Source organism: Chiloscyllium plagiosum, chromosome 17 (assembly GCF_004010195.1).
Source record: "Chiloscyllium plagiosum isolate BGI_BamShark_2017 chromosome 17, ASM401019v2, whole genome shotgun sequence".
Classification (NCBI taxonomy): Eukaryota; Metazoa; Chordata; class Chondrichthyes; order Orectolobiformes; family Hemiscylliidae; genus Chiloscyllium; species Chiloscyllium plagiosum.
In genome coordinates, this window is record NC_057726.1 from 15,365,481 (window position 1) to 15,382,994 (window position 17,514).

Here is a 17,514-nt window from a genome sequence, read left to right on the forward strand (position 1 = left end):
GATGGGTGGGGTTTCACAAGAATCAATGTTTGGGCCCCAGCTACTTTAATAATTTGGATGAGGGACCAAAGCTCAGTTGGATGGATGGCTGGTTTGTGATGCCAAGGGTTTGGGTTCAATTCCATGAAGGACTGTTCTTCAACCCCTCTCCTTTTGTTTTAAAGTGTGGTGACCCTCAGGTTAAACCACCACAGTTGACTCACTGTGATGAGAGAGTGGGACTGTGGTTACTGTATCTAAAAGGCTCTGTGGCACAGCAGTAGTATCCCCTAACTCTAGGTCAAGCGGCCAAGGTTCAAGTCCCACTGCTCCAGAAGTATATAATAATATCTATGAATAGGTTGAATAGAAAACATCTGTATTTGAGGCCAATTGCAGTATTTTCAAATTTAAAGATGATAGAAAACTTGGAGGGAAGTGAGTAGGATATAAAGAGATTTGAAGGAGATTTTGGAAGACTGAGTGAGTGAACAAGAGCATGGCAGAGGGAATATAACGTGGATACTCCTGAGATTATCCACTCTTGTCAGAGGAATGCAGGTGTAGAGTATTTCTTAAATGGTGAGAGATTGGAAAGTGTTGATGTTCCACTTTCAAAAGTCACTAAAAGTTAGCATGCAGATGCAGCAAGTAATTTGGGAGGAAAATGGTATAATTGCTTTCATTGCAACAGGCTTTGAGTATAGGAGCAAAGGTGTCTTGCTTCAATTGTATAGAACACTGGTGAGACTGCACCTGGAGGATTGTGTGCAGTTCTGATCCCCTTGATGTTATGGACTGGACCAAACCCCCTCAAAATACTTCGAAGATAGTCTAGACCCTAACTTCTTTCTTATATAAAGTTACATTTAAGATGTTGCATTCCAGATGCAATTTGATTGGCCAAACTACTGGGTTTAAAGCAAAGCACACTTTATTCATGCACTACAGTTAAAATACCACAAAAGAAAGAAGGAACTGGCATAACTTTATTGGAAAACATAACAGAATAATGGATACAGTAGCTATTACTAATTAGCTTCCATTATAGTAACATCCCATGAACACACCCTGAGCAAAGGGCAAATTCTAAAAACAGATTGTCTCTCATGCAACCACAGGAGTAGGAAGAGAAACCCCAGCTTTTGGCTGTGACAGAGAGAGAGGGGAAAAAAAATAACTTCCATTTCTTCAAGACCCCAACAATAACTGCTGAAAACTAAAAACAGAAAATCCTGGTTCTGTAGAAGCCTGACCACACCCATTCAGGCTTCTTCTGTTGTTCCACAAAAAAAAACTGACAAACTGTTTAGTCTAGTGGCTCTGGTATACCACTCAGAAGCTCTGCCTTAAAACCTCTTAAAAAAAAACAGACAAAACAACCTCTTAAAGCCATAATTTTATCACATTATCAAGGGAAAGATTCTTACTGCTGAGGGAGTGCAGCAGAGGTTCATCAAATGGGCGCCTGGGACAGTGGGACTATGCATGAGAAGTGGCTGATGACATTGGGACTTTATTGTCTAAAATATGGAAGAATAGAAACATAGAAAATTACAAAAAGAACCAACTAAGTAGATGCAGAAAGGGTATTTCCCCTGCTTGTGCGGTCTAAAACCCGGAATGTGAACCTCAGAATAAAAAAGCTAACCATTTAGGATTGAGATGAGGAGAAACCTTAACTCAGGTGATGGTGAATCATTAGAATTCTGTACCCCATTGGGTTGTGGAAGCTTGGTCATTAAGAAAATTCAAGATGGAGATTATTAGATTACTAATAACCCCAACAGTAATGGGGATTCCTTGGGAATATGGTGGAGGTTGATAATCAGCCACGATCACAAAGGTGGAGCAGGTTTGAGGGACTGAATGGTCTGCTGCTGCTGCTATATTCCCCCAAATCTGACCCAAAGTCATTGCCACGTTACCTTCGAGATACTTCCCAATGATTCCTGATATCCATAGCAGTGACTTATGGAGCTAAGGTAGAACAGCAAGTAGCTTGCATTTATATCGCACCTTCAGTGTTCTAAACCGTTCCACAAGGAGGAAATCTGAAATAGGTTGCTGGTCTGCTCAGCCTTCCATTGAGACTGCATTTGAGATGCTTCAATTTAGCTCAATGTCTCAATGTAGGGGAAAACCTTTCTATTTCTGTCACTCTTATTGAAATAATTGTTGATATGGACAGGGTCAAGTCTGACTGTGAGGCCTTCAGGGCTGAATAGTTTACTGGGTCTAACCACCCAGACTTTGATCTTCTGGTAGACATCAGAGCCTTCAGATTGAAGAGGGAGCACATTTTAAAAATAAACAGATAAAAAAATCAAGCCACTTCCATTGTGTCTCATTCTTGGATGAAGAAGTTAATTATGATTGAAACAGATTAGTAAATAATTCAATCATTTTGACGAAGTTCATATTCTCAGTGGTTCTGAAGAGACAGAGCAAGTGGGGTGAACAAAAGCAGCTACTTTTACATTAAATTACACAGAGTTGGCAGTGCAGAAATGGGCTGTCTGCCATGGTGTTTATGGTTCATGTGAACTATCTCCCTCCCCTCTTTATCTAACTTCACTAAGATGAACTTCTAAATCGTTTCTCCCTCATGCTTATCTCGTTTCCCCTTAAATGCATCCATGCTATTCACTTGAAGGCGGACCTTGTGCTAATGTGTTCCACATTCTCACTGGGTGGTGAGATTTCTCCTGAATCTTGCAGTGAGAAATTACAGGAGAACTGGGCTGCATTTCTTGTAGGAACTTGATTTGGCTCAGTTCACATCCTTGAAACTAGGTCACAATGCAATAAATTGTGATTTGAAAAGGGCTGAATAAGCTCCAAATAAATCAAAAAACATTTCTAGAAGATACTTGAGGCATTATATCTTTAGCTGTGGAGTGTTCTTGTGAATTGATGCCAGGAAAGAATTACTTCTGTAATGAATGTTGCCTTGGTTACCCAGTGTACCTGTAGGAACTGACAATGCTTTGTGAAAGATTCCTTATTTATCGTTTTATCCTCTAGGTGACATTTACTACACATTATGAAATGAACTATTTTGCACACAAGAGAGACACTGATGTAAGTATTATGATAAAGCCCACATTTTTTGCTAATTCCGTCCATTAATCTTATTGAAGGATAATTAGAACATGACACCGTTAATGCATCACAGACCCAGTAATCATCTCTTTGCCTTTCAGCCGTACTGTTTTTGCAGATAACTTCGGCGGAACACTTGCCGAATATTAAAGATAATTTTCAGCTGAGTGCTGGTGGGGACGCAGTGGGATAGTGGTAGCGTCACTAGACTAGCACTCCAGAAACATGGGCTCTGGGGACAGTAGTTCAAATCTCACTGTGGTAGCTGACAGACTTGAACTTCATAAAATTTGTATAATTAAAAAAGGAAAGGAGATCTCAGTAATGGTGACTATGCATTGTCATTGAAAACCTATTGTTTTGGCTGGTTGATATGGGACAGTCTTATTTCCTCTTAAATATGTCTGCCATTGAGGTACATTTGAACAGCAACATTTATTTACAGGTTAATGTCTCCTTTATAAGGTCTCTCAGTAATACAAGGTTCGATCATGACTATATCAGGTTCATGCTGGTCAATTATTGTCCCCACATTCATCTGGTTTATTATTGGAGAAGAAAATCTGCCATCCTAACCTGGTTGGGTGTACATATGATTCCAGCCTCACAACAATGGCACTGACTCTTGCTGTCTAGGGCAACTAAGGATGGGCAACCAATGTCGGCCTTGCCGAGTGTCTGCAGACAATGGAAGGATGATTTTCTTTCTAATTGTAAAAGTTTTAAAGTAAAACATTCTTTATCTGGCAGGGCCCATGTTAATAAAGACTCTGCGGTTTTACAAGAATAGAGCAAACACTCTCTAAGTGTTATTATGGTCCTGATGTATTAATGCATTTCCGCCCCAGGAAACAGACTCTGGGCTTTGACAGTCGCCAAGTGTGGGTCTCGGGGTCTAGTATTTTGAAGGTAATCCAGAGTCTGAGAGGTAGCAGAGGGGGAATTCTGAAAACAATGGGGACAGGTTCTGAGATGTCAGGGCATTGGACAAAGAAGTCTTGACATCTGGGATTTTGCTTCTTTTGGCTTTAAACTATGGAATACCTTCCCTGATCCCCTCAACCACTTTCTTTCCTCCTATAGGGTGCTTTTCGAATCCCATGGTATAGTGCAGTATATAAGTTGACCCTGCGTGTAAGATGAAACGTGCTCCCTCTAAGCTGCAAGGCAGCCAGAAGGTTCCGCACACACTGATTGGCATTCTGATGCATAGTTTTTGTTTCTGGAAGATACTGCCATACACGGTTCTCTGAACTGCAGGCAGTGGCAGGAAATATTAGGGGGAGCTTTGAAGGTGACCCCATTCAATACCCTGTTAGGTGCACTGTTAGGTCTTTACTCAGTTTATAATGTGAGAGCCCCAACCCTCACCTCCTGCTCTTTTCTACTAATAATTTGTCCTGGCTGCTTCAATTTTACTAGCTTCAAAATTTTTTTATTAAATCTGGAAATCAAGTGTGATTATACGAATTAATTCATGGGGAAACATCATCAAGGTTTATAGTTGTATGAAAGATAAAGGTTTATGTTTAAAAGCATCATGTATTGTAATATCTATTTACTGAGATGTCTGTTGTATCTGAGAATTGTACCTCATACTTGTACCTAAGATGTCACCATAAGAAGGCATACATTGTAAGCGCTGTTCATTGTACTCCTACAATGGAGTACACATGACAATAAAAGGGTATTGTATTGTATATTGAAACAATGTGGACAATTTACAAAAAAATTATGCAGGTAAAACTTTTCAGGTCAGGACGTTCATGTAAAACACTTGGGAAAATGTTTCCTACAAAACTACACTGTAAACAGGGCTCTACAGGCAGAGGTGTGTGCACATTGTACCAAAACAACACTGGGGACTGCTGTAAAATAGAACGTAGAAATGTACAGCACAGAATAGGCCCTTTGGCCCACGACGTTGTGCCAAGATTTAATGCTAATGTAAAACATAGTAACAACCTACGCACCCCTCAATTCACTGCTGTCCATGTGCATATCCAGCAGTCACTTAAATGTCCCCAATGACTCTACTTCCACCACCACCGCTGGTAACGCATTCCATGCATTCACAACTCTCTGTGGTAAAAAACCTACCTCTGACGTCTCCTTTATACCTTCCTCCTAATATCTTCAAACTATGACTTCTCGTACCAGGACTCTACTTCCACCACCACAGCTGGTAACGCATTCCATGCATTCACAACTCTCTGTGGTAAAAAAACCTACCTCTGACGTCTCCTTTATACCTTCCTCCTAATATCTTCAAACTATGACTTCTCGTACCAGTCAATCCTGCCCTGGGGAAAAGTAACCTGCAGAGATTTTGCAATTTGCTGAAATTTGAGCCAGGGACACTAAAGGGCCACTGAAGTTGAATAAACAAATAGTTTTTATATTTACAGAGTGTGCAGGATTTTGATTGACCTTAAAGCAGCACTGTAACTTTTTAATGGAGTTCTACATTGACCAATTAGGGAAGTACAGATTAACATGTTTTCCTTTTGGTAAATTATAATAGGGAGGAAAAAGGCACTAACATTTGCAATACCATTTAACACATGTTCAATATATTTCTTGTTAATTACTTCATTGGATTTGGACATCATTGGCTGGACTAGCATTTCCTGTCCATCCCTAACTGCCCAGTTAAGAGTCAGACACATTGCTGTTGGTCTGGAGTCACTTGGAGGCCAGACCAGTTAATAATGGGAGATTTCCCCCCCGGGTGAAAGTGATTGGTTTCGGTACAAACGTCATTTGCAACAGGACAAACTGGATTTATCAAGTGAAAGACTGAAAATATTCATCATAGAATCCCTACAGTGTGAAAACAGGCCTTTCAGCCCATCAAGTCCACACCGACCCTCTGAAGAGAAACCACCCAAACCCATTACTCAACATTTACCCCTGACTAATGCACCTAACCTACACATCCCTGAACACTGTGGGCAATTTAGCATGGCCAATTCACCTAATCTGCATATCTTTGGATTCTGGGAGGAAACCCATGCAGAATGTGCAAACTCCATACAGACAGTCGCCCAAGGCTGGAATTGAACCTGGGTCCCTAGTGCTGTGAGATAGCAGTGCTTACCACTGAGCTACCGTGCCACCCAAATTCCTTCTCTCCTGCCAGCTTTGCCAACATCCCCCATGAGTGGTGTATGTTTTTCCTGTCTCATCAAAGGGAGACAGGTTGAGTATTTACCTTCCTTATTGCTGCTTGACTTGACACATTTTAAATATAGTGTGTAAACTGATCCTTGTTTTTGGAAGGTATTATCAAAACTTCAGTGGTCAACTCATACTCCACAGTCCCTTTTTGACCATGCTTTTGTTAACCTGTCATAATATTTCCTTAGGCAGAAGTGGGTACTGCAGATACTGGAGATTAGAGTCAAGATTAGAGTGGTGCTGGAAAAGCACAACAGGTCAGGCAGCATCCAAGGAGCAGGAAAATCAATGTTTCGGGCAAAAGCCCTTCATCAGGAATAATATTTCTTTACATGGCTCAATGTCAAATTTAGCTTGAAAACCACAGCTTGGAATACTTTCCAAAAGTGCTAGATAAATGCATATTGATGTTTGGGAGGAGGTGTGCATCAGAAGTATTCGAACGAATAACAAGATAGGCCATTCGGCCCTTCGAACCTGCTCCGCCATTCAGTAAGATCATGGCTGGTCTGACTTTAACCTACATCCCTACATATCCCTGATAATCTTTCAGCACCTGGGCAATCAAGAATTCATTTACCTCTGACTTTAAAAATACTGAAAGATTCTGCATCCAATGCCTTTTGAGGGAGAGAATTCCAAAGGCTCATAGTCTTCTGAGAGGAAAGAATGTTTCCTCCAGAGTTATTTAGGGAACAGATTCTAGGATCCGAGAGAACAGGGAATTACAAATGGGAATGGGAACTCTGGGAATATATGCTGAGTGTTTGTGATTTAGTTAGTTCATAATTGATCGTTTCTATTGATGAGTTATTCCAGGATCAGTGTAGTTCACGTTTCCTTCTTAATTTTCTCCCAGCAATTTTCCTTATTTCTGAGTGTACGTTCCCTGATTCCTCAGCTCTAAATTGCTGTGGTTTTACTTGTAACAATTTTAATAATGAAACATTGTGGGCAAATGATTGACAGTGAATATCTTGGCAACCATTGAAGAAGAACCTATACATTCACTGTAGTGCATAAGGTGAAACAGTAAATACATACATGAGGGAAGGAATAACTTTCCTCTGCTATAGTGGATACTTCAATGATTAAGGGTAAGGATTGCAGGCTTAGTCTAAGGTTCTGTAGATCTGTCCCTGATTTGAAAGCATGTCTCTCAGGGTTCTGCATTCAGCATTTCACCTCAACAAATGAATCATAGAATCCTGATAGCGTGGAAGCAGGTCATTCGGCCCATCACATCCACACTAACCCTCCGAAGAGCATCCCACGCAGACCCACCCCATTCTTAAAACCCTGCGTTTCCCACGGCTAATCCATCTAGCTTGCATATCCCTGGACCCCATGGGCAATTAAGCCTGGCCAATCCCTCTAAACTCCACTCCTTTGGACTGTCAGAGGCTAGGAACACCTAGAGGAAACTCATGCAGGCACAGGGAGTACGTGCCCGAGGCTGGAATTGAACCTGGGTCCCTGGCGCTGTGAGGCAGCAGTGCTAACCACTGAGCGACCGTGCTGCCCAAAAGGTTGATGGTAAACCCGGAGATTAGATAATGGCTCAGGGAATTAACTAGCAGTCAGGGTTTTGGGTAATGTCAGTAAATAGACTTTAAAACTGCAAGATTATGTTGCAGCCTTGAACATGTGCCAAATGTCTGTTCAGAGTTATCTCTTTCAGGCGCTGTTCTTATCTTTGTGACTCCTGTAAACAAGTGTCAGTGTAACGCACGGATCTTTCCCTCTTTCATATTTGATGAAACCTGTCATTTTTGCTCTGGTCAAAGACCTTGGAATGTTTTGTGATGTTAGAGTCAGTGTAGGTCATTGCTGTTAGGGTGTTGAGTGGTTGATTTTAACTCTTTCCGCTTAATGGAAATGGAATAGGATTGCAACTAAAAATTAGAAGATTGACAAACTCCTTACCATTTACAAAATAAATGGAGTTTTACAGGCAAATGAGGCAGCCACCTCCTGGTGAGTTGGATGTGTCAGAGATTTATAAAAGGCAGCACCAATGCACCTATCGGACTCCAGTAGGATTTTAACTAGTCTCAGAGTAGAAGACGTGTCCATGCTCTACTACACGGTCTATAACTAGCCGTGAATATGGGAAAATCCTTTCAGGTAATCCTAGAGCTCTTCTTTGTGGGTCTGAGAAATGCTAGTGTGCTCCTTTAGTCTCACAAGGCTTTCCCTTTGCTCCAGACTACCCCGCCAACCTTTTTCTCCCAAAGATCCGCCAACCTCCACACCGCCGTCATTTACCTGGTCACTGTCCCCGGATGTCACTCCTGTCCTAGACGTGGTCTCCTGGTTTCAGGTGGGAGACCAATCCTGTGGGCTGGTTCCCTACAATAAAGCGCATCCCACTGAAATCCAGCCCCTTGCCAGGAACGAACAGTGCCATGTTACAAACATATGGATAAGGGACAGGAGTAGGCCACTCGGCCCTTCCAGATCTGCTTCACCCTTCAATAAGATCATGGCTGATCTGATTTTGACCTCAACTCTGGGTCCCTGCACGCTCCTGACAATCTTTCAATATGGTAATCAAGAATCTATCTTACTCTGACTTAAATATATTCTGAAGATTTTGTAACCACTCACTGCCTTTTGAGGAAGGGAATTCCAAAGACTCACAATTTTGCCATCTCACTATGACTCTGAAGCCTTTTCCTTCTGCACTGATCTGCCTCTCTTCCACTGAAAACTCTGACTCCTTGCTGTGAAATTGTTTACTCCTTTGGTTCCTTACCCCAGTGTTGAGCTTCAACAATGATTTGAACGTGAAGAGGCTAATTGCAGCCAGACCCAACCACATTGATAATGAAGATCTGGATAATGGGTCAGGATGGTCTGTCACATTCCCAATCATCAGAAGGACTCTACTTTCTAAAAAAAACTTCTTCACAAGCAGTTTAGATTAGCTACTGTATTCCAGGAGAGAATTCTTCAGCTGAATTCTTTCACACATGTAACTATGTGTGAAATACAAGTAGCAAGTCCAGTCAAAATTAGCACTCAATTTACACACAGCAAGGTCTCACAAATGTAATAGTCTACTGTGGGTTTATCTCTCTATACATGCTGTGAGGTAGTTGAACAAAATGTTAAGTCCATAAGGCAATAAGTCTCTCTTAGCACGCTCAGGATTGCATAATAAGTACTGCCCAATTGTGAAATTATATTTAACAGTGGATGGTTTGCTTTGGGTTTTGTGTATACAGGGTGGTTGAGTACAATCTATACTCTCTTATCTGTATCTATCTTTTGCCTGAAACATCGATTTCCCTGCTCCTCAGATGCTGCTTGACCTGCTGTGCTTTTCCACCACCACTCTAATCTTGACTCTAATCTCCAGTATCTGCAGTACCCACTTCTGCCTACAATCTATACACTGCCTGTTACACATAACCAAAGGAACATGCTCTTTGATTCCAACTGGGATGTATGTCCAGGTATCAATCACAGCAGCATGGAAATTCACTCATTATGTTGCTCAATTATGTCGTAGGCAGACCATTTTTAATAACGACATGAACAATCAATTTAAGAAACAATAACAGAAATTGCTTGAAAATCTCAGCAGGTCTGGCAGCATCTGTGGAGCGAAATCAGAGTTAACATTAATTTGTACCTTTTTATCCGAGGTGTAAATCATGGTGATTGTTTGAATTTTGATATTTCTGCATTAGTCCTGATGAATGGAAGATGAAAAATCATTGACAAAAGTGTTCAAGTTCTGTACTATCAAGCACATGTTTGATAATAAAATGTATATTATTTAAGTTTATTATCCTATGAACCTGTTACCAACAATTTTTCATAAGTCTCTTGATTCTTTAAATTTGCCCTTAGCTCCTCTGACTTGCTGTATTTTATTTCACTGTGTAGATAGCCTTGGGTGTCCTTGGTTCTCTGGCTGTTTTCGTTGCTATGCTAGAGACAAGCAGCTGGAGACGGAGGAGCGGTTTAGAATTTATAGACGTGGTGGTAAGTACAGCCTTAAAGTTGCTGTATAGATGCATCTCTCCATTGATAAAGAAAAGACTTGCATTTATATAGAACCCTCATGATCTCAGCAATACCCAACCAACTTCGGGAAATGGAGAGGGCAGGTCATGTTGAGCGGTTCCCTGAGTAGACTGTCAGTCATTTGGCAGAATGCCTCATCTCCAGAACTTCCATTCAAGCACCAAGACATGGCTTGACTGGTGGTGAGAAGGGGTCTGCCTGTGAGATCCTTTATGCACACCCGGACTCTCTGCCCCACCGCACGCTACCCTCGAAGCGGCTGTGGAGGGGATGAGACTGTCACACAGCTCCTTCTGGAATGTGCCTACACAAAGGAAGGCTGGAGAGGAATGCAGTGGTGTTTGTCAAGGTTCGTCCCGAGCAGCTACATGACGTGGGACTCTGTGCTGTATGGCCTGTTCCCCGGGACGCACACTGAGATGAACATCAACTGTGCCTGGAAGATCATCAACTCGGTGAAAGGCATTCTTTGGTCTGCCCAAAACCTTTTGGTCTTCCAGCTGAAGGAGTTGACCCTGACTGAGTGTTACAGACTGGCACATTCCAAGGTCCGGGACTACGTGCTGAGGGACGCACTGAAGCCTGGGGCAGCTGCCACCAAGGCAGGGTGGGCAAAGACCACCGTGTGTGGTCTGCCTGTCGAAGAAGAACAGGGGGCACACTCAATAATTGGGCTCCGCTGACGCCTCAGCTAAACATCTGGATGGTCAACATACAGACCTATATATACAAATGATTCAGTCTGATCTGTGTATGTAAAGAAATGCAATGTACACAGATGAATGGCATCACCAATTGTATAGATATCAAAATATTTTTATGAATAAAGTTTATTTTTGAAATAAAGAAAAATACCCAACCAACTGACAGAAAATGAGGCACTTTCATTAGTGGGGTTATGGTTTTAATGTGGGGAAGGTAACAGCCAATTTTCACAGCAAGACCCCTAAGCAGATAACAGTCACTGTGGTTCTGTTCGCCGAGCTGGAAGTTTTTGTTGCAAACGTTTCATCCCCTGGCTAGGCGACATCATCAGTGCTTGGGAGCCTCCTGCGAAACGGAGGAAACATCAAAGAAGCGTTTCACAGGAGGCTCCCAAGCACTGATGATGTCGCCTAGCCAGGGGACGAAACGTTTGCAACAAAACCTTCCAGCTCGGCGAATAGAACCACAGCACCCAATAGATAACAGTCACCCAACAACATTGCTTCTTTCTTTCATCTAACTTTTGGCCAACCCTCACACCCTCCCAACCCTTTCACTATGCTGCCTGAAAACCCTATGACCAAGAATGTTGACCCGCTATTCCCATCCTGCTTTTAAGCCAATAGCAATGACATACTTCCAAGTGTCTATGTGTTCAGTCTCTGCTCCTTGCATTGAGGTACATTCCACAAATCCTTGTTGTCCATTCCGTAGACAACGTTTTTCTGTCTGCCATCCATGGTTATTCACTAATTCCTTGCTTTCCAATTCTAGCTTTGCTGCTCTCCCTTTCTGAATTTAAGCTCAGCTATCCATCCCTCTCCCTCAACCCTCAGCCACAGCACTCGCAAACCTCCCCATGATGTTATAGATCCGGTCCTGTCATGTTGTCATGTGCAGGTTCCATCCCCTCAGAATCAGTCCCCATGCTGCTAAAATCTAACATCCTCCCTCATTCACCGCTTGTCCAGCATTCATCTGCACTGTCCTCTTATTCCTGGACTGACTCGCTGGTGGCACCAGAGTAATCCTGAGATGATGACCAGGACTCGCTAAAGTCTTTCCTGGCTCCATGAAATCTTCCCGCAAATAGCTCATCTCTCTTGTGTCATTGGTGCAGATATGACCCATGACCTCCCTCAGAGTGCTGCCTGTGCAGAAAGCTTGTAGAATGAAGACTTCTTCCATGCAGACACAGTCTGTATGTAAGGACCGATCCCAGGTTCCCCATGAGTGAGTGACACTCATGGGGAACACTGCTCGAGAAGTCTCAGGCTGAAGGGCTTTGATTCTATCGGTCAGTGCCTTGGGAAAGTACAGCCTTTCTACGTAACAAGTTGTGTATTGATTGTGTTCAACTGAGTATTTCACCAGGAGAAAGTGCGGACTGCAGATGCTGGAGTTCAGAGTCAAAGTGTGCTGCCGGAAAAGCACAGCAGGTCAGGCAGCATCCGAAGAGCAGGCGAGTTAACTTTTCGAGCATAAGCTCTTCACCAGAATCCGAAACGTCGATTTTTCTGCTCCTCAGATGCTGCCTTACCGATTGTACTTTTCAAATGAGTATTTGACCATTTCTACCTACACTTCTGTTGCTCAATGCTAATTCTAACTGAATACTACCTGGACTCTTTTTAACTGCTCTTGGGGTGGCACGGCGCCTCAGTGGTTAGGACTGTTGCCTCACAGGGCCAGGGACCTGGGTTTGATTCCAGCCTCAGGTGACTGTCTGTGTGTTATTTGCACATTCTCCCTTTGTCTGCAGGGGTTTCCCCCCGCCACAGTCCAAAGATGTGCTGGTTAGGTGGAGTGGCCATGCTAAATTGTTCATAGTGTCCAGGGAGGTGCAGGCTAGATGGATTAGCCATGGGAATTACAGGGATGGGGCGACTCTGGACGGGATGCTGTTCAGAGGGTTGGTGTGAGCTCAATGGGCTGAATGGCCTTCCACACTGTCGGATTTTTGATTCTCATACAGTTATTTGAGCTCAAATCCTACAGTGGCAGATGGTGACATTTGAATTCAATAAAAAATCTGGAATTAAATATCCAGCCTAATAGTAACCATGTACCCAGCATCAATTATTATAAAACTTGTCTGGTTCATTAATGTCCTTTCAGGAAGAAAATCTGCCACCCATACCTGGTCAGGCCTACATGTGGCTCCAGATCCACAGCAATTAGTAGGGAAGCGCAATAAATGCTAGTCAGTGACACCCATGTCTCGTGAACAAATAAGAACATTAATTATTGGCCACATATCTGTTATTTCAATACACTTAGGAGAAAATGCCTTAAAATCTTCAGCCTTGCTTGTAAATGACAAGAGTTCATCTTTTAGTCCATTACTGACAGTCAAAGTTTAACAGCTGCTTACATCTAAAGACATGAGTTTCTCTCCAGGGACAGTGTCTCGACATATACTGGTGCGAAAGTTCAGCACTAATTTGACAATCTGACTCAGCCAGACGGTTTATAACTGAGAGAATGTGAGGGAGGGGGTGGAGGAGAAGTGAGTGAATCATAGCCATTCACCGGATAGGAATCTCCTGAGGTCAGCGTTCCAGCGTGTCAGTGAGAACTGTTAAGAACAACTTGGTTTTAGAGAGAAATAACTCTACATCTACCCAGGCAGAGCCCTGTTACACTTCCAACCCCTGACACTGGACCTTTTAACTGTATATGCACATCCATCAACACAGAAAAAAAAAATCCATTGTCATCACTTGCATACCAGTTGATTTTGACATGGTCATGTTGTGTCTTGTTCCTTATTAACTCTTTGCACTTTAATGCAGACCATTGTGAAGTACTTTGCCTACTTTGCCGGTGCTCTGTCCAACGCCTTTTTCGTCGTCACGTTTGGGACAGGGGTTTACTGGCTCATTGTGTACAAGGTAAGGGGGAACTGCTTATTATCATCTCACCTCCCAATCCCTCCACAGTGGGAATGCATGCTACACATTATATAGCCCCTGAGCAATTTCAAAACCAAAGCTAACAAATAACTTTTGGAAATGTTTTATAATGTCACAGGTGGCACACAGCTGCCTCATTGTGCCAGGGACCAGGGCTCAATGCCAACTTTGTGACAGCTTGGAGTTTGTACATTTCTCCCTGTGTCTGCGCGGGTTTCCTCTGGGTGCTCCAATTTCCTCCCACAGTCCAAAGATGTGCAGGTTAAGCTGGATTGGCCATGCTAAATTGCCCACAGTGACCAGGGATGTGCAGGCTAGGTGGCTTAGCCATGCGGAATGCAGGGGTAGGGTTGGGTTGGGGGGGAGTTAGGTCTGGTGGGGCTGAATGGTCTACTTCCACACTGTAGGGATTCTATGTCTGATTTGCATACAGCAAGAACGACAGATATTTTTGTTTTCTAGCACTTTTGGGTGGAGAATACTTATTAACCAAACATTGGGAAGGATTCCCTTTCTTGTCTTCAAACTAATGCCATGGGATCTTTTGAATTCAACTGAGAGTGCAGGCAGAGCACTTACTGTATCATGCAACAAGACTTTTGATGCAGCATTCCCTCAGTGTTGACATCGGAGTGTCGGGTTAGATTTTGAGATCGGGTCTCTGGACTTGGGCTTCAACTCCCAGCCTTTTGACTGGGAAGCCTAGTCCCGATTCCGTAACCTGTTGAAACTAGTGGAGAGAACCTCTGGCAGCACACGGTTTGTACTGCTGCCGGATGACCATTGTAGTGTAGCCCTTGCTAACTGCAAATATATCCTTCCACACACCCTATGTCCAGGTCCTCAAATCCTAATTACATCATCAGCCATCAGGAAGGATGATGACGCCATAACAGTTGGCATTTATGTAATGCCTTTTAGCATAGGAACGTGTCCACAAGGCACTACGAGAGGGGAAATAAGGACAGGTAACCAGCTTTAGCCAAAGATGTTTCTTTTTAAATGAGTATTACAGAAGACAGAGAGAATTAAAAAAAGAAATTCCAGAGTTTAGGGCTCAGCCAGCTGAAGGCAGAGTCATCAATGGAATCTCAGATATACAAGAGCAGAAACACAGAAATCTTGAAAAGTTGCCATTTGGAAGAGTTTATTTATCCCATTATATTATCTGTAGTCATTCACTGTATTGGACCCACTAACTTTACTAACTTTAGTGCCCTGTGTTTGTGCCAGAAAACCTCATGAATATGCAAATAAAATTTGAAGTGAATGATGCTTGGTGGGGCTACCTCTTTGTTAAAATGACATCTCTTTGCCAAATCTTAAAACTCCAGGCCGAATGCATCTCGCACAGGAAGATTTAAACATTGCTCAAGAGCTGGTTGTGCAGGGAAGGATTTAAAATATGACCATTTAGTCATGATGCATTCATCCTGGTTTTGCACTCCTTTCCACAGGGTCAGCAGTCCACAGTTGAGGTAACACTTCCCCCTGCTGGCGGGAAGGTTGAAACTGACTTCATCATCTATGTGGCTTGTGCCTTTGGGCTGAAGGTATTTAACATCTTCCATTTCTAATGAACTTCTTCCTGGGAGTCGCCTTAGATTTCCTCAGTACAACATGGAATACACAGTGTTTAACTTGGGTCCTTGCACTTGATTTGCATAACCACAAGAAATACTCCAAAACTGATTTCAGTAGATGTCTTTTTAAGGAGTTAATGAAAATTACTCTTCTTAACGAGTAAGGGGATCAAAGCTTATGAGGGGAAGGCAGGAGAATAGGGTTAAGAAATATATCAGCTATGACCACGTAGAGGAGAATACTGGATGGGCTGAATGGCCTAAGTCTGCTCCTATATCTTACGGTCTTATGAAATTCCTTCAGATTAATAACGAGTCATTATGTGGGAGAGTGGCTTGTGAATATTTCATATGTTCCTCTGAGATTCTTCTATATGCAATTTTAGCACATTTATTTTATCTTTTAATATGATTTATGGCTTATGTGAGGAAGGAGGGAGTGTCTTATTACTGTCCACATATTCTCAATGCCATATCTATCTGTATGTATTTTACATATTAATGCAGAAATTACAGGATTCTCCATTTAATCAAAATTATAGAATGTAAGATGCATTGAGAAACTTGCTTTCACTGATAGATATGAATGATCTAAATCTTGGTATGCAGGGGATAATTTCCAAGTTTGCAGATGACATGAAACTTGAAAGACTTGTAAACTGTGAGAAATGTTTAAATGATTCTTAGATAAGTACACGAATGGGATAGGTTTGGAGGATATGGGACAGCAGCAGGCAGGTGGGACTAGTTTACTTTGAGATTATGTTCGGCATGGACCAGTAGGTCTGTTTCCGTGCTGTATGATTCTTTGACTCGAGAACAGTGTTGAACTCCAGAGGACATGGACAAATTGGTGCAGTGGGTGAATAGGTGGGTCGACAGAGCTGGTATATTTTGGTACGAGCAACATTGAAAGACAATATAAATTAGAGGGCACAATTCTAAGGGGCAGGAACAGAGAGACCTGGGCGTACATGTGCACAGATGACTCAAAGTGGCGGGATAGACGGAGTCAGCAACAAATAAAGTATATAGTATTCTCATTTTATAAATAGGGGCATAGAGCACAAGAGCAAGGGAGTGATATTGAACTTGTGTAAGCCACTTGTCAGACCTGAGCTGGGGTTTTGTGCAGTTTTAGATGCTGCATTGTAAGGAGGATGTGAATATATTGGAGAGAGTGCAGAAGCACTTTACAAGGGAGGTTCCAGAGAGCAGAATCTGCAGTTATGAAGATCGATTGGAGAAGTTGGAACTGGGGTTTCCTTGAAGAGAAGAAGGCTGAAAGGAGATCTGATAAAGATTTTCAAAATCATGAGTCGGCTGAATTGAGTAAATATTGAGAAACTGTTTCTGTTTTTAAAACGCACAGGAAAGAGAGGGCAGTGAGTCATAGAGATGTACAGCATGGAAACAGACCCTTCGGTCCAACCCGACCATGCCGACCAGATATCCCAACCCAATCTAGTCCCACCTGCCAGCACCCGGTCCATATCCCTCCAATCCCTTCCTATTCATATACCCATCCAAATGCCTCTTAAATTTGCAGTTGTACCAGCCTTCATCACATTCTCTGGCAGCTCATTCCATACACGTACCACCCTCTGTGTGAAAACGTTGCCCCTTAGGTCTCTTTTATATCTTTCCCCTCTCACCCTAAACCTATGCCCTCTAGTTCTGGACTCTCCCACCCCAGGGAAAAGACTTTTATCTATTTATCCTATTCATGCCCCTCATAATTTTGTGAACCTCTATAAGGTCACCCCTCAGACTCCGATGCTCCAGGGAAAACAGTCCCAGAATGTTCAGCCTCTCCCTGTAGCTCAAATCCTCCAACCCTGGCAACATTCTTGTAAATCTTTTCTGAACCCTTTCAAGTTTCACAACAACTTTCCGAGAGGAAGGAGACCAGAATTGCACGCGATATTCCAACATTGGCCTAACCAATGTCCTGTACAGCCACAACATGACCTCCCAACTCCTGTACTCAATACTCTGACCAATAAAGG

General features: G+C 42.6%; 1 protein-coding gene across 2 annotated transcripts in view; it reads left to right on the forward strand.

Annotated features, from left to right (window-relative positions):
- Positions 1-17,514, forward strand: part of LOC122558236 (meckelin-like) — a 125,202-nt gene that overhangs the window by 55,064 nt on the left and 52,624 nt on the right. For both annotated transcript variants that reach the window (XM_043706587.1, XM_043706586.1), the window contains exons 15-18: positions 3,007-3,063; positions 10,162-10,260; positions 13,803-13,901; positions 15,380-15,475. In XM_043706587.1, coding sequence (XP_043562522.1) covers positions 3,007-3,063; positions 10,162-10,260; positions 13,803-13,901; positions 15,380-15,475 — 351 coding nt within the window. The remainder of the gene's footprint in view (positions 1-3,006; positions 3,064-10,161; positions 10,261-13,802; positions 13,902-15,379; positions 15,476-17,514) is intronic.